At 39.0% G+C, this 23,486-nt stretch overlaps 1 protein-coding gene across 7 annotated transcripts in view; it reads left to right on the plus strand.

The window, feature by feature from the left end:
- GHR (growth hormone receptor) overlaps positions 1–23,486 on the plus strand; it is a 164,953-nt gene that overhangs the window by 132,207 nt on the left and 9,260 nt on the right. For 5 of the 7 annotated variants that reach the window (XM_032676934.1, XM_032676933.1, XM_032676936.1 and 2 more), the window contains 3 exons: positions 16,509–16,638; positions 18,799–18,959; positions 19,928–20,106. In XM_032676934.1, coding sequence (XP_032532825.1) covers positions 16,509–16,638; positions 18,799–18,959; positions 19,928–20,106 — 470 coding nt within the window. Of the gene's footprint in view, positions 1–8,079; positions 8,102–16,508; positions 16,639–18,798; positions 18,960–19,927; positions 20,107–23,486 lie in introns of those variants that run through there. The other 2 variants (XM_032676937.1, XM_032676938.1) reach the window with 2 other exon arrangements.

Below are 23,486 nucleotides of genomic sequence, written 5' to 3' on the forward strand. Positions count from 1 at the left end.
TGTATCTGTAGAAGGACTTTTTGTTATCCTTCACAGAAGTGGCGACATTAAGTTCAAGTTGTACCTTTGTCTCTCTAATTTTCTTTCTACATGACCTAACTATATTCCTAAACTCTTCCTGAGTAGCCAGCCCTTTTTTCCATAATCAGTAGGCTCTCTTCTTTACCCTAATTTCCTTCAAAATCTCCCTGTTCAGCCAGACCAGTCATCTTCCCCAGCCGGCTTGCCTTTCAGCACACTGGGACAGCCTGCTCCTGTGCCTTCAAGACTTGCTTCTTGAAGCATGTCCATCCCTCCTGGACCCCTTTATTTTCCAGGGTTGTTTCCCAAGGTACCCTTTGAACCAGTCTTCTGAGTAGGCTGAAATCTGCCCTCTGGAAGTCCAGGGTAGGAGTTTTATTGAGGGCCCTCTTTGCATCCCTGAGTATTGAAAACTCTATTATTTCATGGTCACTGTGCCTCAGATGGCCTCCGACCACCACATCTCCCACCAGCCCCTGTCTGTTTGTGAACAGGAGGTCTAGTGGGGCCCCATCCCTGGTAGGCTCATTTACCAGCTGGAGCAGGACATTATCCTCTAAATACTCTAGGAATCTCCTAGACTGCCTCTTTTCCACTGTGTGGAGTTCCCAGCAGACATCCAGCAGGTTAAAGTCACCCATGAGAACAAGGGCTGGTGATTTTGAAACATCTGCCAGCTGCTTGTAAAATAATTCATCACCTTCTTCATCCTGGTTGGGTGGTCTGTAACAGACTCCCACCAGGATATCAGCCTTGTTGGCCTTCCCCCTGATTCTGATCCATAGACACTCAGCCTTATCATTGCTGACTTCCAGTTCCACAGAGTCAAGAGACTCTCTAACATACAGAGCCACCCCTCCACCTCTCCTACCTTGTGTCTCTTGGCTGGCTGCTGAGAAAGGGGAACACAGAGAGAAATTGTAAAATACAGAGGGAATTTTCTGTGTCACCACTGAGGCCTCTGTCTCCATGCCAAGTCCCCCTTGTTTACTGTATTACTTTTCTATCTTGGGGAGAGTGAGCCTAATATTATCAATTAAAAGACCAGTCCTGGATATAACTACTTCAATATTTTTTTTAAACTAAGCTGTTATGTATTTCAGCTCCCTGTTGTCTTATGAAAGATTAATTTGTTAAATAGATCTGTGTGATTGCCTGGACATTGTCAGATGCGATCCATGTTTTTTCTTACCTTTTCAAAAGAAACAGCTCTGAGAGCATCTGGAGAAAGAATGGTCTTCATGTTTCTTACCATGTTTTCCTATTTTGAAATTTAAATTGTTGTTATTATTATTATGTGTATTCTTATTATCTTAGACCTGACTCTGTCTGTGCTAGACCTACCTGCAGGAGCTAATCATACATCCTAATATCGTATCCTGTGCAGATATAGCAGAAATTGCATTTTATTTCTGAGGCCACCATCAGAATGTGATGGCTCATGTCATTCAGTATAGTATTGTCTTGATCACTGACATAAGGTGACAGAAGCACTGAAGTTTGCCATAAATTCAGAACTTTGAAGATTTTGATGCTGACTTGAGCCTTAAATGTCCCCTCTGCAGTTTGCATATTCCCTCTGGAGACTTATCTTTATATGTGATGCAGTGCTGAGTGTTTCAGAGTAAGTGGAAGCAATCAAGATGGTCTCTCTAGGCATAATTATTTTTTCCAAAGTGTAACTGTGTTCCCTGTTCCAGCATTACTTTTATCCCTGCTACAAAAGGAGAGTGCAGAAAGTCACAGGGGAGTCCTTGATCATAGACTTCCAACTCAGCTTTGCAGGCTGTGGAGCAAAACCTGTAACACTTGCCTGGCTAAAGCCAATTGGATTGCAAACTGAAGAAGAATTAGTCTGTAAAGATGCAAATAAGCTAAGCATTCAAGATTGAAGTGCTGAGCTCAACTTTCCTGAAGTTAGTCCAGCTGTGACCAGCATTCAATGCAAATGATTATCTGCCAAGGAAGGGCTTTTTAATGGAAATAATGTCTTTCTTTTGGTAGTTTCTACTGCATTGTTGTAGGAAACAAAATCATGTTTTTCACAGTCTGCAAAGTTCAACTGTAATGGTTGGTGTAAACATGTCTGACTGTTCAGGATCCTTCTGGCTTCAAAATCAATAATGGAGAGGAAATGTTATGGGCTTTTATTGATAAGTTCACTTTTTAGACATGCCAGTAAGTGCAAGTAGCTCTGAAATGTTGCAACATGCTCAAGAGAATGTATGTTTACTTTTCTCTAGTCCTTTTCCTCTCTCTTGAGCTTTTTGAGATCTGATCTTTTTCTCTAACTTCTGCCTTTCTGTTGTGTTTCTTGAATGTCAACTTTCCAAGGAAATGTTTTGCTCTTTCCTTTTGTATGTTTTCATTAAAAAAATTATTGGGTAGCTACCCAGAGTAGTAAAGATTGAATATTCTGAAAGAACTGGTGTTTGTTTCAAATTAGAGGTTTCTTGTCTGTTACTGAGAGCTTGTGCATGAGCCTAAGAACCTAAGGCTGGTTCTTAACGCAAATGCCAATTTGTGCAGGCTTTCCTTTCTGACTTTTTGGAAAACCAGAATAAATATCACCCGTGGCTGTAATACAGACTAATTGGTGTCACTTATTTCAGTTGAATAATAACATTTCTGCATGGGCTTTCCATTCACATGCAGGTATACTTCGCTGATATCTTACCTTCTTATCTTCTTGTATGTAATTATTTAGCCAGTCTGCTGCTGTGGCTTTTAGTCTCTCCAGAGGTTCTTCAAGCGCTCAGGCAGGTGTGGGGGTTTTTTGTTGTTTTGGGTTTTTTTTGGTTTGGTTTTGTTTTGGGGTTTTTTTCACAAAATAAGGCAGTGGGAAGTGCTGGCCTCCCTCCCCTGCCCAGTCAAATTTGTATGAGGCTGTGTCTCAATATCCAGCCTTGGAAACAGCTTTGAAACTCCTACCCTTGAGATGAACTTGGCACCCATCAACCACTCCCTGCTGGCTTGGTAGCTTCCCCTCACCCTGCTTTGCTGCTATTTGTGGTGCAAGATAGCATAACCCCTGCCCAGACCTGTCGTGGTGTGTTCAAGGGCAGTCACTGTTCGTCTGAAGTGTGGGGACAGGGCAACTCCCTGCCTGTCTGGGCAGTCAAACAACCTTTTGAGTGGGAATGGGCAGCTACAACACCCGGTCAGGCAAAAGCAAACAGTTCTTTGGAATAGAAAGAGTCACAAAATTTAGGTTAATTTTTAGCTTCTGTTTAGTAGTTACTTTCTGTAGCATGCATTTAAAAAAAAAGCTACTTCTCTTAAAAAAGAAGTATAAGTTTGTTAGGATTTACAGTTCATGACTTTGGGTTCTTGTCTTCTTTCTGCCTTGTTTTCCGTTTTTCTTCTGCCTTTTTCCACCTACTTATTGTGGGCTGCTTGTAGCTCAGCATAACATCTGAAGTGACTGAAAATACAGGAATATTTAAAGGTTGGATAAAGGGTTCAGCACTGTAAGTCTCAAAGTAAAGACTCTGCAGCCGTCTCTGACAAATTCTATTGAAACACATGCCATAATGTATAATTCATCTCACCTTCAAACTTGCACTGGCTCTGCACGGCCGTCAAGATGTAGTGTTTGCTTAAATAAACTGAGACAGTATGATTTGGTGGATAATCAAGAATTGTACCTAAGTAGAAGGGTGACATTTCACAGGATCACTCTTTTTGCAGTAACAAAAGCAGCTGTCTGTACAGTAAAAATATGGGAATAGTTATGATGACTTTCTGAACCCAATTTGAATTGCAATCAAAAAACATACTGTGGAAGATGTTAGTCATCAGAAACTTTAGAAATTTAAATATTCTGAGCAAAATTGGTAAACTATGTGGGTGAAACAAGGCTGCCAACATTAAATGTTGTAGGAAAATGTAGTAAGGATTATTAAATGTAGTAGGAAATTAAAGAGTAACTTTCTATCCAAAACTAGCTGGATTTGGTTTTGTCTTTCTCTCACACTTGTGTAAATCCATTTCACCTGCTGATGTTGATTCATGCAATAGTAAAACAAGCACCAACTAGAGAGGAGTTTTTCCAAAACCAGAACAATTTCCTGAAGTAAAACTTAATATCATCACTCATGGATGTTCTCACATGAATCATCCTCATAGTTATTTCTATCCTTTGTTTTAAAGACAAGTCTAACCCTCTTGCACCCCTTGTGTTTTCCTTCTCACTTGTAGAGAGAGTAAATTAATCATTTAACCCCATGTGCCTCAATGTGCCAAAAACGTAGTTTTGGTCATTTTGTATAATTACAGCTTGCAGTTGTTGATGAGGAAATGGTGTGATTTTAACATTATTCTTGAGACCTGTCTGGGTAGCAAACACTGTGCAGGGGTGTAGATGGAATCATCACAGTTGCTGAGACTGTAGTCAGGAAGATCTGGCTAAAATGCACACCAGTGATCTGTGGGCTATTATCAGTTTTCTCTTACTAAGGCACTGGAGGAAAAGCAACAGAACAACTGCTGGCTTTAATGGTGTATTTGTTGTCACTTACAGAATAGCAGGAGTATACTGAGAGAAAATTCAAGGGAGCAAGGAAAGTTGGGCAAGAAGAGAGGTGATGCATGGTTGCTGTGGGAGGCGAGTTCTGCAGTACCTGCCTTCAGGCTTTCCAGAGTTACAGGGTCTCCAAAGCAGGCAAGGTTTATCTCACAGTAATGCCTATTGTCAATCTATAGCACATGTATCAGTGACTAATACATTTAGAAAACTGAATGCAAATGGAGCTTTCTAAGTGACTGGCAGGTAATGTGTCTTTAATGTGAGTCTGACACAAAAAAGCAGGTTGTTAGTGCCAGGATTTTCTGAGTGATCATTTTGGATTTGGCAACCATTCTGCTTTTTGACTTTCTAAGCTCAGTTGGGGCTCACATAGCAAACCTCTCTGCTTCTCCTGTTTTCCCCCTGCCTAAAGCAGCAATTCCGGGGAGGTTATGTGTAATTGTTTAATGATAACTGGAATGAGGGCAGTTACAAAACTTGTCATGTATTCTCTGTTGAATGTTCAGAACCTGCTGACTTTTACTGCATAGTGGAAAGCTCCTAGAGGAGAAGGAAGTGTGTTACTATAGATATGTAAGTGCATTTTCTGACTGACCTATGTTTCTTTCATTGTTTTAAAGAATCATTAGGTCTGCTCTGCCTATTTATCTTTTGTTCATCAAGATAAACTGTATTCCTTCTGCATGAATATCACTCAGGGAATGAGCTCCTCCATGGCATGATATTCCAGAAGTCCATGCTTTTGTCAGAAATGAAGTCTTAGGCATGCTAAAGACTAATGTATTAGTAATTGTAGAGTCCTAGGTTGCTCTTTCGTTAACTTGAATGTTTGGTCTTTGTTGTGTCCTATCAGGAAATGTCTGTGTTTTCAAATGAAAAAAATCACAGCTTCGTTCTCAACTCTATGGTTATTTTAAAACTGTAGTTTATGAGACAACATTGGAGGAAGATGGGAAACAAGACAAATGTGAAAGACCCATTTTTTCATAACAATCAAACTTCAAAAGAGTCTCAGGAGCTTATACTTCAAGTACTGAGAAGTACTTCACCTATTCTGTCTGTGACCGTTCCCTAACTAACCTCTGAAGCTGAGAACTGACAGGACTGCGTTCTCACAAAGACAGAATGGATATCAGAGAAGTTCGGCAGAGGATATATGATGTAAATCACTTTTGGCAGTCTGTCAAAAAAATTTCCTCTATAAATCTCTCCACTGTGATTTTGAATATGACTGTTTTGTCCAAATCTCCTCTGCAGTAGTAAAATACAGATGAGTCTGAAGGCTTAATTTGGGCCACTGAGTGCTGTAGAGATGATCAAAAGATCTTTCAGGCTCATAGCCAGATGACAGAAATAAAAGCTGAAGGAAAATGTTTATTATTCCATTAGCTCAACTCACTTCTGAGTCATGAGTGTCCCCCGTTTGTATGTTCTCTGATGTTTTGTTCATTCCAGTGCTGAATTGCCAATATTTCAGGGAATGGAATGGGGATGTGTTTTCCCACTGTTAATTCTATCAGTCTGATATCACTGACATGTTTTCTATCTCATTTGGTATTTACGTCATCGTGAATTTCAGAGAAAGTAAAAATGTATCCAGCTCAGCAACTTTCCCATTTTGAGAAGAACTTCAGATACTTTAAGTGTGTCACATATATTTCCTTTCACATGCAGGAGTCCAGCTGGGATCCAAAGCACATGTGTCAGGTCATGGATGTCAGAACTGTTTGGTACTCTGATTTGTTGGTGGGTTTTTTTCAAATAAAACTAGTTTGTAAATTAGCAGGATGATATTTACATGATATATCACAATAGTACCTTCATTTCTGACCATTAAGAGTGGAGATTGTTGCTTTAAAAATACTATTAAAAGGATAATCCTAGTAGGACTATGTCTCAGTTTGAAGAGACTGGAATGTTTGTTAACGAGGATGAGTTATGAGACAGACCAAACTCCTCTCTCTCAGCAATTGTAAATTCAAAAATTAAGGGGGCTTTAATCGAGGAAGTGTGGAAGAAAAGAAGAAATAACAACCCTTTATTAAAAGATATATGTATGATTGGCAAGAACAGTAACAGAACATAAAAACAGCTAAACAATAGTCCTGTACCCAGAAGTTCCCTTCAAACAAAAGAAAAAAAAAAGTCTGAACACTTCTCTGTCCTTTAGCACAGTTCTAATCACGGTGGGCAGGGGGCACTGTTGGATCACTGGAGGTGCAGAGCCTGCAGTTCTCTGTGTTGACCTGCATAGGGTGCTGTTGGGCTCTGGCGGTCACCACGGGGGAAGTGGGTCTGGGGGGGTGGTCTCAGATCGCAGGAGAAGCCGAAAAGAAGATGGGGACCCTTCCCCCAATGGAGGAAAAGGGGGAAAGGAAAGCAGTCCACCCCCAACGGAACTCACTGTTGTTCCCAGATGACGGCGTCTCAAAGCTCCTCCTCTCTCTCCCTCAGTGGGCACAGAGCTCTCTGATGAAAACACAGTAGGCTCTGACTGGAGTCACGAGGCAGTGTGCGAAGCCAGCTGAGACCAGTGATTGGCTTCACCAGGGTGAGAAGCCAGAAAGACAGGCCTCTAGGCCTTTTCTCCAAATGCACCCACGCAGACCCCCATCTCCGTACCAGAGAGAGAGAGCTCAGCAGTCTCACCTGTCCTGTGTGAAGGCAGCCAGCAACTCCCCCCGTGAGCCTGAGCCGGGCCAGCTACCAAAATCCCAAACTCCTTCCTTCCCCTCACTCCAGCCTCTGCTAGGCCATTAGCTAGGAATGTGGCCTTGCTGGCTAGACTTTTGTAAAGCTGATCAACTCCATTCCCTATTCAAACTCCGTTCTTCCCACAGCGGAGCAGGGGAAGAAAAATTCCACTCCTGGGATTTATAGCCTGTAACAGACTACAAGGACTCTACTTAAGCAGGAGACAGAACTGTTGTCATAGTCATTTTCCTCTTGAAACCCACTAGAAAGGATGCTCTTACAAAAGCACCACAAAGACTCGGGTTATTGCTAAGTGCGAGGATAAAAGAAGCAGAAAAACAATACTTATATTCCTCTTTGTTTTGATTTTTAAATTTCACTGGATCTTCTTTGAAGTTGATAGCACACAGTTGAAGATTCATTGCAATAATAATGCTCTGAATTTCAGAGTGAGTAAACATCCTAGCTAGAGTAACAAACCAGACACTTTAAAAAGCACAGAAGAAACACTGCATGATAGAATGTTCTAAAACACTCAATTCAGACTTCTTTGGGATATTATGGTCTAGATGTGCAAAAGGTGAAAATACCGTATAAGCACCTGTATACTTCACAGTCTCTCTGTAGTCTAAAGATGAAATTGGGGAGTTCTCATCATGAAGAATAGTGAAGAATCACTAGGATTTTCAGTCTTCAGGCATTCAGAGCCACACAAAAGTTTCAGTCATAATTGTCACTGAATATGGTAAGTAACTCCTTGGATTGCTTTGAGGACTCAGTTTCTGTTCAATGGACACGGCCTTGTTGTGTCAGATGGATCTTGTAGCAGGACCTCTCAGAAGACTCTCGAAATGACAGGTCAGTAATGTCCTGTGGAGTTTCACTCCAGGGGAATGTAACAAATGATGCTCCTGGTAACAGTCTCTGGATCTTTTTTGTCTCCTTAGTTTTTATATTGCTATATGGTGACTGTTAAAGATAGCTTCCCTCTGGACTGAAAAACAACTTGCTGCTGCCTTTTGGGAGTTTCCTTCAAAGAAATTCAGATAGTTCTGTGGGTTGAACTGGCATTTTTACTTCACTGACTTCACGGGAATAAAAAACTCACCAAATTCTACTACTTCGAATTTCAAGTGGAGATTGATGAAAATCTCTGTAGGGTGTGAAGTAGTATTTTTATGTCAGGTATGAAAGTGTTCTTGCACATACATCAAGCAGTGATTATTTTGAAGAATGGTTAACATCTGTAGAAGCCAGAAGTTACTTGAAAGTTCAACAATGGAAAGTATAAGAATTTACATATTGACTCTGGTCTTCCAAAAGCAGTGTGAACTAAAAGGACTGAATGTCAAGAACAAGGCCAGATTGAGGGTCAGTGACTTTGTCCAAATGTAACAAGGGTGTGGACAGGGAATAAATAACAAGAAACATTAGGACACATTTCTGCATAATCAGCACTGTTTTGATGATGTAATACAGAGTCTGGGACATAGTGTCATTGGTAACTGACAATACACAGCTGCATCTGTCTATGAGTGAAACCTGGCAAACTCATGGCCCTGCTTTTATGGAGCACTGATTACATCAGACCTAATGACTGACACTTTTTAGATTTGTGACCTCAGTCTTTGTTATGTTGTCATTATTCTGCAGGCGTCCTTAAACAGAGGTTTGCTGCGCCAGTGCTTGCTTGTTTGGTTTCACACTGTCCTTACAGCCACCTGCTTTCTCCTTCAATCATTTACCTTAGTATCTCTTTTGGGTGATCCCAGATACATGCAATTTCTCCTGAATACTATCAGGATATGTATGTGCCAGACCAAGAAGTTGTTGTCTTTACTAGTTAAGCCGAGTAACAGTGACTGTATCAGCTCCCACGTTTCATTTGTGGTTTGTCAATATTATGTTTCTTTTGCCTTTACCTCAAGTCTTTTTTTATCCGTCTCTGCCTTCCTCTCATACCCACTTATGTCCTCTTTTGCTTTTCTTTCCGAACATATCTCATCCTTTTTTCTACCTGTACCTTTGTCCTTCTTTATCTTGTGCTCCCTGGCTTTGCTCCTTTTGTCCATTCCCACCACAGGTAGTAGCTGTGCTGTACCTTTTCCTTTGTTAAGACACTCTCTTTGGTGTTCTCAGACTGGCACTTGTGTTGTTTACTTTCCTAACACTGCTGCACAGATGTTTTCTGCCACCTGATGTGGCGAGGTGTGCCCCACAGTGCCCTGACCACTGTGAGCTCCACAGCCCCAGCCACTTCTACTGGGTTTTGGGGTTTAAAGCTTCGTCCCCCCTTGTCCCCTTGTCAGACCAAGACCTGGCTACCCTTACCCTGTGCCAGTGCTCACTGCAGTGATGTCCAAGTGCTCCCTCCGCACAACTTCTTGTTTATTGGAAGGGAGCTAATGTTAAAACGAGGGAGGTGAGTTGTAACATTTAGGCAGGACGATCAAGATGTGCCCTAGCATGACTTTCCATTAGGTTTTCTCAAGCTACAGTTCTTAACCTGGGTTCACACCTGGCAGTTTTACTTCCGAGGTCCTCTGAATATTTTCCTCTTAGAGTCTGGGGAGGTGTTGGAGCCTAATTTGGGAATGCTGGATTAAACTTTAGCTTGTCTTTCTGGAAAGCTTGTCTTTGGTTCTGCTTCTAGCACCCATCTCCATTAGTTTTGGAGGGACCACGTCTCAGCAAGGACAGTCCCTCGCCACTGCATGATGGTTTTAAAACGCTGCATGATGGGGAGCAACAGCGTTGTTTTTAGACAGCTGTTAACTTTGAACTGGGCTTCAGACTGGAAATTGCTAGCACATGAGCAGAAGAAAGAAGGATGTTGGAAATTCTTGTCAGTACTGTAGAATTTGTTTGCACCGAGAAGGGCATGCAAGACCTTTAGTGGTGCTTGCTTTTTGCACAGCCTGTTTGCCCACGGCAACTCATTTCCATTTCCACTTCCATATTTCCTCATATGCCCTACCACATAATGCTAGTCAATACTGAACATCTACAGCAATGGCTGTAACAAATAAAAGCATTTTACATTATTATTTTTATGCTTTTATACTTTTCTAAAAATGTAATTTCAGTTTGAGCTACAACTATATAAGCATTTAAGAGAGAATTGGAAATGTGTTTGTTACATTAACTGCCTGTCATTTACAAATACTATGCCCTTTGGTTCTGCTTCTCTTTATTTGTTATATATGAAGGCAGACCAGTAGATATGGCTTACCTGTAACAGAAATCACTTGATTCCACCGCTGCATATGGGAGGGCATGATTTGGAAAGCCAATGCCAAATACCATGGAACATGGCGCATGGCCACATCCTCACTCATCCCTGTACTGTCTCATTGGCAGTAGTACTGAGTAGTGCTGCGTGATTGTTTTTCCCTCGGTCCTGAGCTTTATTTATTCAGTTTTTGTGTACTGTACTTATGGACCATGTCAGTGAGTCATGTTGATTTCTGTTCTGTGGACGCTTAGTAGCACAGAGCGTGTGGGAAACCAGCACAGCCACTGGACTTCAGTGCTGTGGAACAAGTTCTGCTTGTGCAGGCTTTTATGCTTTTAACTATATCGGTCTCACTTGACAAAAGAAGGAAGAAGTTTTTTTTCTGAAAGAACAACCTGAGTATTAGTTATCTGTTTTGCAGAGGTGCCTACATAATATATGTTGAGGTAGAAGTCACTAAACTAGTCTTCAATGCAGAGGTAAAAACTTACCCCTGTTTCACTCTCCTCAGCAAAACATCTGCATTTATTAAGAACTGTTGCAATATTTAGACTTACTCCATGGGCAAAATATTCTGTTATGCATCATTTCCCTTCAGTTTTCACTGTGATATAGCATATTAGTGTTGTTAAGCTTTGTTTTGTTTCTGTGGAGTATTTTATGCAAAAGAATCTTATTTATTACTGATATGAAAGAAATTTTATTCTTTTCCCCAAAAAGTTGTTCCAGAACTTTACTGTTGGTCCTTCCTGGCCAGGCTGTACTTATTGCTGAGTCAGACTAGCAAGCAACTTGATGAAGTGGCTTCATGATGGTTGTTGTCTCCCTGTACTGCATCCCTCTCTCTGTGTATATAATGTACACAATTTATTAGTACAAAGCTGTGGCTATTTAAAATGTCATTCACTGACACCGAGTGTGGTTCATTTTGCTGCCCGATTTAAATGAATCAGAATTTCCAGATAGCAGAGAAATCAACCTGCTCTTATTAAATTGCCCAACCTTTGATGAGCTTGGTGGATTCAGGAGCAGCACCTGAATTGATAGAGCATTCACTTTCAATGTACGGATTTGAGCTACAGAAATAACGCTCCAGATCTGCATAGCTGTTTTCAATTTAAAATGTAATTAATTTCCTGCTTTATGTTGCTATTTCTATCTTCTCTGTTGCACTCTAGCAATAATGCGATGTGTATGCTTTGAGAGGAAGATATATGCTCTTGCATGAAGTTTCATCTGTCATTGATCTCCATCTTGGAACATGTTATACTTCTTCAAGTTTGCTTTAGGTTTGATAGGTGTAGTAAGTTCTGATAACTGACAATTCTACATAAACCTTCTAAAATTACCACAACCAGAAACGCCTTTTGTTCAGCAAAAATACCTCCTAATTTTTCATTTTATGTTTAGTTAGCTTGATTTTTATGGATCAGTAATATCCTCATTACTCTTTCACTGCCAAAGTCCCTTATTAGTAAGTGACATTTCTGTACAAATTGTGTACTCCTCCACTGTTGTCCCCACAGGAGTACTAGGAGTCTGGTGGCAGTAGGACTTTCCCTAAGATGATTCTAAACTGGTTTGTTACACCCCAATTATAACCTTCAGTCCTTTATTCTTCCACACTTAAAGCAAATTTTATGAGAGGGACTTAGCCTTCTGACAATTTTTTTCATGTTTTCTGCTGTTGGATCTGCATATTTGGCTAAGCCATTATCCTGAACGAAGCGAGTGGTTTTATTAATGACAATTTGACTGGAATGTACTGGATGGGGTAGGAAAAGAGCAAGTGTGTATCCATGCTTGTTTTGCTCTTCTAGTCTATTTAAAATCTCGGTTTGATGGCCTTTACTTTCAGTACCCTGCTGCCCTTATGCCTAAATGCATTCAGCTGAGCTGCTGTGTTCAGTTATCACATTCTGGTACAGTTTGTTCAGATGGAGCTCACATGGGGTACAGTACGGTGCTGATAATTGACTTGTGTGAGAAACAAGCAATTCATGAGATCTACTCCATGAGTGCCAAGCCTTATACAAGTCAATATGATAAAATTTTCTTCAGTCAGTCACAAAAGCCTGCGGTTTTGAAGGCTGGAAACTTGACACAAAAACTGGAAACAATCATAAGATAATTTTTCTTACAGGTGGTCATAATATATATATATATATGTATGTATTATACATATTTATTATGTATTTATATATACACCAGTATATCAAGAGTACTGAACCCCAAACAAAAATATTCCCTGCTCGAAAGTTCTTTGTCTGTTGTAGGAACATCTGTGACACAAAGACTTAATTGTCCTGTCATGATGAAGTGGAAAAGAAATTGAGACTTGGGGATACGTTCTTCTGACATTAGAGTGTTAGAGACCAAGTCTTAATCTGTGTTCTATGTGCATTGCTCCTCTCCATTGTAACTGATTCCACTTCTGGCTGTGCTATGATCCATTTTCGTAGAAGAGTTTGTATGCCCAAAAGGGTGTATAAAGCTGGTGAATTCAACATAATTCAACAGAATTAATTATTAAGACGTCATAGAGCCTATATCTAAGACTTTACTGGACCTCTCAAAATTTAAGTTCAATTCATCATGTTAAGAAGTGACAGTGTGACTTTATTTACCTCTGGAGATGAGAATATGGTCTGCACGGGCTTTAAATATTGTATGTCCTACCTATAAATACAGCTATAAATACATCAACAGAAATATTCTAATTTAGGAGGGTTTTCTAGTATATAATTTTCTCAAATTCTTAATCTGTTTCAGTAAAAATAACTATATTTGCATAACTGAGGATAGAAACAGGAAAAACCACAACATGTACTGCCTTACACATTATCTGTTTATAGAAGAAAGGAGAGATTCGTGTGCTCAATTATAGGTATTATGCAATTGATGCAATTTTTCTCATGTCTTTGAAGTAAAGGCAGAAAATTTAATTTATTTTTGGTTGGCTGGTTTTTAAATAATTTTTGATTTTCAGTTAAATAAGGAAGTTCAAGATTGAAAGCTGGAACACTCACACTTTTAAAAAGCTATAAATATAACACGCTTCTTGAATCTTTTATTCTGTTTTATTTTCATGTATGTTAAGACAGTTTGGAATTTTATGATCACATACTGTTTTTAACAAAGACTACTACCACATGAAAATTGTTTGATGAATGATATAAAACTGTGTAAAAGCTCAAATCAAAGCCACTTAAAAGCATTTTGGAATTTTGCCGAAGCTGTCAAATACTGAAGGCCATACCAAAAAAATCAAGCACAACAGTAAAAATGTTTGGTTTAATATTTTCCGAAAAAGAACAGTGCAGTTTTTTCCATTTGCTGCAACACTTAATTTCAAAATTTGTTTCAGTTTTAAAAAGAAATTTATTTGAAGTTCAGTTAAATAGAACATGCTGGCTAAGAAGAAGAAAAAAACCCAACTTTGCTTAAATCCTTCCAATGAAACTTCAGTTATTTTAAGTTGACAAGATGAATTCTAAATACCTAGAGAGTCAGGTGGTAGGGGGAGGTGAAGGCCAGAGAGGTGTAAGCCAGTCAGCTTGTGAAATCTACTTACATACATACGTTCAGGCCTTGTTCAGTGTCCATAATATAAAATCAGACAATTTTATGGGATAAGCAAAACAGAAATTCATAATATTCATGTATTAGTTATTGCCTGATGTAGATGCTTATCAGTGTATAATATAAAGCACACAATTTGAACCATTAAGCCCAAGAAATATAAATTGTCAAGGCATGGAGCGGCTGTGTCTGTCTGAGCCAGGAATAAAGAAGTCAACATTCAGGAAGGCCACAAAATCCTCCTTGTGTAGGAGTAAGCACATAGTGCTTGTGGATAACTGTAGCTTAATACTTTTTCTGACTGTGAGGATAAATATTTTGTATCCAGTATTATCATAGAATCACAGAATGGTTTGGGTTGGAAGGGACCTGTAAAGGTCCGCTAGTCCAACCCCCCTGGAACCAGCCAGGACATCTTCAACTAGACCAGGTTGCTCAGGGTGCAGTGCAGCCTGGCCTTTGATGTTTCCAAGGGTGAGGTATCCACCACCTTGCTTTAAAGAGCACTTTAAAGAGCTCTCTGGCAACCTGTTCCAGTGTTTAACCACCCCCACCCTCATCATAAAACATTTCTCTCTTATATCTAGTCTGGAATTCTAATATTCACAGTTGTGATACTGCCAAAACATTTGCAAAGAATTTTGCATCCAGGATCCATGTTGTTCCCTGGCCATGGTTCATTTCACCACCCATAAACACCTGACTAACATCTACAACTGAAGTGCCTTTGGAAGAAATTTTCTTAAATATATTCTCCTATTTCCCGGATAGTCAGTGAAGAGAGGTGCATGTGCCTTTGGTCTTCCTTTGAAAGCTCTCCAAGCCAAATAGGGAACATAGGCATTAGATGCTTTGTGCTGGTTTTGGCTAGGGTAGAATTAACTTTCCTTTCAATGGCTAGTATGGGGTTGTGTTTTGGTTTTGTACTGAACACAGGGTTGATAATATAGAGAGGCTTTTGTTATTGCTGAGCGGGGCTCACCCAGAGCCAAGGCCTTTTCTGCTTTTTGTAGTGCCACCCTGGCGAGGAGACTGGAGGTGCATGAGAGGCTGGGAGGAGACATACCCAGGACAGGGGAAGAGGGAAGAAGCAGGGGATGTTTGAAGTGATGGTGTTTATCGTCCCAAGTAACCATACATGTGATGAGGCCCTGCTCTCCTGAAGATGGCTGAACACCTGCCTGCCCATGGGAAGCAGTGAATTAATTCTTTCTTTGCTTGTGTGTGGCTTTTGCTTTCCCTATTAAACTGTCTTTATGTCAACCCACAAGTTTTCTAGCTTTTAACCTTCCAGTTCTCTCCCCTATCTGGCTGGTGTGCAAGTGGACAAGCACCTCCATGGTATTTTCATCTCCAGCTGGGTTTAAACCATGACACTCTTAAAAATCAGGAAAAAGTCAAGTCCTTACTTTGAAAGAGTGAGTCATACCTGCAACTTCTATCTATTTTTTTTTTCTCACAAGGGTTGATGAGGCTGACTTATTGTAGCAGTCATTTTATGGCCTTATATCATTTCAGTTCTGACAAAGAACAGAAATTATGGGTATGGAAACAACACGTGGCAGCATGCTTAGAGCTGCCCTTATCTCTCTGAGAGCAAGGTTATATCCACACGAAATTATATCCAGAAACCTGAGCTCAGCTCAAGGTAGCCACTGTCATGAGTAGACATAATTGTGAAACTCCTCAGCTGGGTACATACTAAGCTGTGGTTAGTCTGATACAAGCTCTGCAGTACCACAGTTTCTTTAAAGCACATGCAGGGCATATCAAGTCTATCTGTACTGAACTAACCAAAAACAGGGTGATGGTCCCGCTGTGCTCAGCCTTGGTGTGGCCTCACTGTGTGCAGGTCTGAGGAGGGAAACAAAGCTGGTGAGAGGACTGGTGACAGGGCACGTGAGAATGGTTCAAAGCTACACCAGGGCAGATTTGGACTGGGCATTAGGAATTTTTTCTTTTGGTGGTCATACTCTGGAACAGGCTTCCTAGAAAGGTGGTTGATGCCCCAAGTCTGCCAGTGTTTAAGAGGTGTTTGGACAGTGCCCTTAGTAACAGGCTTTAAATTTTGGTCAGCTCTGAAGTGATCAGGAAGCTGGACTAGATGATTGTTATAGGTCCCTTCCATCTGAAATAGTCTTTTCTGTTCTATTCAGCTACAGCTGTAGGGCTGGGAAGTCCTCATGCTGTGTGTCAGGCTGTGATACTAACGCTTCTACTCTGTAGAAATGAAAGTTTGACCCATCTTAAATTTGGCTTTCTACAGGTGTAGTCCTCTACATCTATGCACATAAGAAGAATTTAAATCTTGCCTGATTGTACATAATGGATTGGAAGAGAAGTTAATTATTCATTAAAAATGCTGAGTTTCATTTTAACAGTATGTTAGTCTGGCGTATGGATTTGTTTAATGTGTATCCTTCTGTCCCCTGCCATTTTTCCTGACAGACCTTTTGCAGTGGCCACAAATCAGCATTTGCAGATCACCTGAAATGGAGACATTTTCATGTTACTGGACTGATGGAAACTTTTATAACCTCACTGCTCCAAGAACAATACAACTATTGTACATGAAAAGGTAATAAAAACTGAAAGAGGAAATGAGAGAGAAGTCATTTATTTTGCTATGCTTCTTAGCTTGTTACTGTTTGCTATGATATGAGCCATGCTGTTTTTAAGAGCATAAAACTATGTTTTAAGTGCATTTCGTTCAATGTCAGAATTTATTAATTATTAAGCAATTTGCAGGAACAAGTGTTATTTTGCAGGTAATTAGGAACACATTCTTATTAAATTTAGGTCCAGGTTGCAGAATCTAAAACTGAACACTACATGGCTTGGGAAAGGATTTTTTAATTGGCAGCTTCAGTTTGTTCTTTACCAACCTAACTTGCTGAGACTCCTTATATCTGTGCACCAATGTGGAGGTTGGATATAACTCCTTTCAAATTTTTATTATTTTTTTATAAAGTTCCCATTGATCAATTGCTGTATTAAAGTCTGAATGTGCAGGTCCAGATGAAAAAGCTGCTCCAAGACTGGGGATTATGTTTCATTGAGGCCTGTTCAATTATCATTCATGTCCCACTGAAACTTTTTTAATTATCAGGTTGTTATAATGATTATCCTGAAAGAGGACATAGACATTACCACTAATGGCTATTAATGAAAACAGGCCTTTTGTTCACAGGAACAGGGGGATGTGAGTTTCTGTTCCCTCTAATGAACAGAGTTTCAGTCTTTTTGATCTACCCACACTTTGTGATGATGATGATACATCTGCATAGCAAACTTGAGCCTAATGGCAAGACTGGCTTTCTTCATTACTCTTCTGAGACCTCTCAGAAATCATAAAATCATAGAATGGTTTGGGTTGGAAGAGACCTTAAAGTTCACCTATTTTCCAACCCCTCTGCAATGGGCAAAGACTCACTATTTAAGTGTAAATGTTTGGCTGACATATACCATGAGATTACAAACTTTAAAAATCAATTAAACTCTACAATAAAGCAGTACCAGGTACACTGAGCAGATGATATATTTAATGTTTGTCCTAGAAATTAGAATACTGCAATAAAAGATGTGGTAAAAATATTTCTGCTTCAGTGTGCAAGCTACAGTTAAGGCTCAGGACCTAACTCTGTTGTCTAAACTAGTGTTCTGCTTTCAGAAGCCATAGGATCTAATTGTGTACACCTTTATCAAGTCCTGAGTCTGACAGAGTTGCAGCACTTTGTTCAGAACAGTGTCTGGTCTCATCAGCTAGGCACAAGACCAGTGGCAGAAATGCTTCCTACTCATTTTATGTAGCATCTGCCTTTTTAGTTTCTAAGCACCTACTCCAGTACTGAAGGCTGCACTTGGCTTAATTGATTTAATCATCCTTCTGTACAGCTTCAATGGCTCTTAGTAAGAATAGGCATTTATGGTGCACATTTTTTAACAAACCAAGACAGTAATTCTTGAAAAGATAGTATCAAGATAAAAACCAGCAGCAGCAGGTCTGTTCACCATGAGATTTGTTTTTCTAAAGTGACTTCAGAAATGCTGAATAAATGTGTGTTTCTTTTCTTATGGACTATTCCTAACAATTTAGCCATTCCCATTTTGCTTTAACTGAAGACTTTTTGGAACCTATTGAGTAGTTTAAGCTTGGCTGTATTAAAATGACACTATCTCAGTCTGAGAGTTCATGCTAGTCTGTATAACTTTTGCTTTGTCTTTTTTTAAGATCTGAAATGCATATGATATTTCCTGCTGCAATTCTTTTATTTACATTTATGAAGAACATTTATGAATATTTGAACAAAGTCAGAAAAAAAAATATAAAAGGTTCTTGCTGGTAGTTCCAAGCTTGTGTTTTAGAAGTTCTGTAGGTCTTCCTCACTCACAGCACTGTCTTTCTCTTCTTTCACATCCTGTAGTCCTGAGTTGGTTTGTGCTAGGTCTCCTGCAGCATCCACCCTCAGGCACTTTCCCAAGTGTGAGTGATCAGTGCTCTTGGAAGCAGTACCCAAAGCTCAGAAATGCCACTAACAGTACATGAGTACCTAAACTCAGTTGTTCAGGTTGCTTGCAGAGTGGTTTCATTGTAAATCACCATCAATATTTATATGTTTTTCTTACTTTTATAAAGGTTACAGCTTTTAACAGTGTGTCTTGTAACGTCTACAGTTTGTCCTGTGTAAGATCTGTAAACCTCTCTCTCACATATATTACGTTTTTGTTGTCATTCTAGTATTGATGAGGACTGGAAAGAATGCCCTGATTATATCACATCAGGGGAAAACAGCTGTTATTTCAACGTGTCCTACACCTCTATTTGGGTACCATATTGTGTTCGGCTTGCCAGTAAAAATCAAGTATTTGATCAAAAATGTTTCAGTGTTGATGAAATAGGTATGCTTCCATTATGTATCTTACCTCTATAAGCTTTCACATTATTCTTACTGTATTTAAATTTTGCCTCTCAGGAAAGTTAGTATCTAAAAAATATGGAATATAGGAAGGGATGTGATTTTGTAAGGTCTATAATGTGATCCACACCAGAAAATATTGCCCAGATTGGAAAAAAGCTAAAAGGATAAAAGCAAATATGTGGTTTCTTTTTCTGAATACTAGTGGTCTCTCAAATATGTGCAAGCTCAAATGAGCTTGCCTTTGCTGTCACACTGAGTCTTTTCTAATGGATGCTACATCTCCTTGTCCAGCAAGGAGAGTGTTAAAACCTTGATTCTGCAAAGCTCTGGAACCAAAACAGTTTTTGTTCCTGAATCAACATTAATCTACAGAATCAGGATGTTTAGCATTTCTAAGCTAGAATTTCTGTTTATGACAATAAGAATTATGACTGTCTGGGACTTTGCAGATGTTATTGCTTGTTCAGAGTGGTGGTGTATGCATATGCAATTAATTTATTCCTACAAGTGACTAGAATACCCACTGCTTTCTTTTATTAAGTTGAACAAATATAGATCAATTTTTTCAGATATCATAGTTATGTACTTCTATATTAGTTATCAAATATTTGTCTTTCTGTGTTATTCCAATTACTGTTTTTATTTCTATTCAGAAGTCTAGATTTAAATTTTGATGGAGAATCGTTTATGTCTCAGTGATTAATAATCTGCTATTCGGAAATATATTTTAATAGGTAATACATTTCTAGTCTGCTTTATTAGAGCATGCCTACTGCCAATGGCAGGGTACCTTCTTGTTACTAAACCTGCAGGGATTTTGTCATTGACTTTCATTAGATTTTAGGGAGGAAATACATGGTTAATATGTTTTTTAAGTCCTGAAATCATTTAACAGTGTGTAGTGACTTCACATTGAAAACTTCTATTCCAAATACTCTGTTTAAACAGTACTACCTGATCCCCCTGTCCACATTAACTGGACTCTGCTAAATACTAGTCAGACTGGGATCCATGCGGATATCCAGGTAAGATGGGATCCACCACCAACAGCAGATGTTCAGAAGGGATGGATTACTCTGGAGTATGAATTGCAGTACAAAGAAGTTAATGAGACAAAATGGAAGGAGGTATGAAGCAAATATTTATTATACAATAGTATAATACAGTGCAGGCTTGTTCTCTCCCTAACACGTTTGTACCACTATAAAAAACAACAGGTTTGTAATTGCTAATTAGGTTATACCTCAATTCTCAAACAATATGACCATATTTTTTCTGACATTTTTCTAGCAAATATTGTAACTTTATGTGTCAAGGTAGTTGGCATGCTGGATAATAAAAAACCCGAAACACTTGTGTTAGATTAGAAAGTATAAAAATAGTCAAGAATAGTCAAATATAGAAATATGCAAGTTTTCAAGGATAAAATGTTTTTCTGTTGTTTTCTGAAACTTCAACTATTTGAACAGTGCACAGTTTTTTAGTAGTTGGAACAAGGAATATTTTGATTGGAAAATGTCACCACATCTGTCCAGATTCTTCCGAGTCTTTACAGTAACTGTAAAGTTTCAGTATTTATAATTATCATTTCAGTAGAATAAAAAAGAGGAAAAAAAGGATAGAAAAGCTTTGAGTTGCAATTTAAGATTTGATACAATAAGCAAATAAAAGTAATTCAACACAGATAAGATGTACAGATTTTATACCAGATAGTAAGGGGAAATTTGTGACTATATGGATAGTCTATGAAACTATAAAGTACCTATCCTCTAAATCTTTTAAGTTTTCTTTTTGAAAATCACTTACCTTTTAATGTATTTAGTTTGAGAAGTTAGTTTTTCTGTTACAGGGAAGAAATTGTACCCATCTTACCTGAATGCGTGGGCTAAATACCAGTGTGTTGTGGTGTATTTACATACGGAGATCTCTTCTTTGATGCAGTAATAACATCATTTCAGAGCATAATCCTTCCTTTGCTTTCTTTTTAATATGAATGAGTTAACTGAAAGAAAGCAGATAATACTGTTATGAATTTGTCTTAGTCTACAAAAGGCAAATTTACCAATTGAAACATAGTCAAACTGTTTTGCTTGCCTCTGAAAGACCTTGGCTCGCTCCTCACCTGTGGTTTTTCTCAATGTTAGCATTTTCTCTTTAGTCTGCTCCTTATTAGTAAGTGTACAGCCAAACAGACCTATAATGTCTGTAATTTTTTTCCTAATTCGTGTCTATATTTCCCTCTTTACTGGTTTAAGCTGTACTTACTATATAGCCTATGAAATGAGTTAAATTTAGGCAGTAAAAAAATACTCCTTAAGAAGTTGAAAATCTGCAGATTTTCCAAAGAAAGTGTCATTACCTCTGTCTCTTCAAAAATGCACATTTTTGATGATGTTTTAATAAGCCTTTAGATATCAGTCTTATAAATACCCTCATAAAGCTATGCTCTTGCTCTAGTGCCATCAATAATTCCAGAATGCCTTCAGAATAGTTCTTTTCAGGAGAGCAAAGGTTGGAAGATCAGTGTTTCTTCTTTCAGAAAACAGACAAGGAATTGCTGAATACTATACTTGCCTCAACAAGCATACTACTAAAGATTATGTTGTCTTCAGATGTATATGTTGTACAGTTTTGTGCCTTTCAGCTTAAGAGTACAAATATGGCATAATTCCCTGAGGCGCTATCAAAGACAAAATTTCTGAACAAAATCCTAGTCTGGCCTAGGACAATAGCAAATCTATGAATAACAGCATTGGAGCAGTGCTCCAATTTCACTCTTTGCATCCCTTGCTACAAATATCTTCTGTAATGAGTGTTGCAGCAGTAGAGATAAATGTCTACTTACACATTATCTAGTTATACATGTCTAGTTATTACTAACGTTTTACACAAAGGATGATCTTTGACTGCTTAAATATACCATAATGCTTTGTACATATAAGTAATACAAAAACTAATTTATAGTACTTAATACTGTATTAGGTCTCTCCTTTGCTGAGACTTGTTTGTAATTTTTTCATATGTTTTGGGATGATTGTTTGATTTTTCATGTATAGCATTCATTTTTTCAATACATTTACTAATTGAAAATAGATAAGTTATTAATTGAAAGAGGACTAAAACATTAATTAGTGAAGTGTTATAACAGTAAGTTATATTGATAAGAGGACCAAAATTATTTTCTGAGAAAACAGAAAAAATAAAATCCTAAAAACAATAAAATCTGAACCCTCACATAATGGGTGTTCGTGAGACAGAGACAAATGCAACCTGTCTCACAGTTTGAAAAAAATCCATTATTGTTACCTGCTTCTTGCTGGATATCTTTTTAAAATTCTACCCCCTTACCTTGAACTGTTACTCATTACATTCACTAGACTAAAATTCTGTCCCCTCTTGTGCCTGTCCATGTCTTCTAGTCCTGACTAGCACACCCTGTGAGACTGTTTTGTTTTTTAAACAAGGTGTGAAAACACCCATCAGCTGAACAGTAGGGAAGAATGGTGACTTCATAATGGAGTGTCTATGAATGCCAAAAATGTATTTGTGATAAGGAGTCTTGAAAGTCTAATTTTGCTTTAGTTATTATATTTTGGATTGACCTGATCTTTTGACTTATTAAAACAAACAAACAAACAAAAACAAACAAAAAAACCCAACCAACCCAGGCTCAGATCCACCTAATATAGGATGAAATTGGTGATCACAGCTCAGTGGGGCTGTGAAGAGGGCTGAAACAGGGAGGACTCTGCTGGCTCTCATTATCTTTTGAATTTTTGCTGGAAAAATTTCATACTGCAGCCAAGTGCACTTAGGGCAGGGATGCATGGAGTATTAACTCCAGAGCTGAATTCCTTTGAGTCCATACATCAGTGTGGCTGAGAGACAGGGTTTGCTACTCCGAGGGATGAGAAACTCATCTTCCTGCACTGCACTGGATATATAGCCAATGTCTCCCTGTGTTGTTCAGGTGCCCAATCCTGTGTTATTCCTTCCCAGGTTACCTCTGAACCTTTTTCTAGTACTGCCCATCTCCCAGTTCTCACCATTCTTCTGTTAAAGTTGTGAAAGCCATTGCCTTGGTTGCTGTGATGCCTGTTGTGCCTGGGCCAGCCTCTGCCCCTGATGACTCCATCCCAGTGGGCACTCCTCGTGTCCCAGGGGCTCCAGCTGGCTAATGATAGAACGACTGCTCTGCACTCTGTGTTAACCCCCTCTTACAGGGCCAGATTCATGAGGCAGTGCAATCACACAGCCCAGCGTGACAGCACATTTGTCGCGCTTTTCTTCAGTATGTCAATCACAAGCATCACTCCCTGTACACTGACCTGACTGAACTGCATGCAGTAAGTCCAGTGGTCTGACTCCAAGCTCCCCTTCACATACTTCAAATGATTTTGCTGTATGCTGTCATGCATTTTTATTAGTTCTATTTTATCATGTCTCTCTCATATGGCTTTTACTTGATTTAATGCATGACAAGTGCTATTCATCTATTCAGTTCATG

The sequence above is a fragment of the Chiroxiphia lanceolata genome, chromosome Z (genome assembly GCF_009829145.1).
Source record: "Chiroxiphia lanceolata isolate bChiLan1 chromosome Z, bChiLan1.pri, whole genome shotgun sequence".
In the NCBI taxonomy this organism is placed as follows: domain Eukaryota; kingdom Metazoa; phylum Chordata; class Aves; order Passeriformes; family Pipridae; genus Chiroxiphia; species Chiroxiphia lanceolata.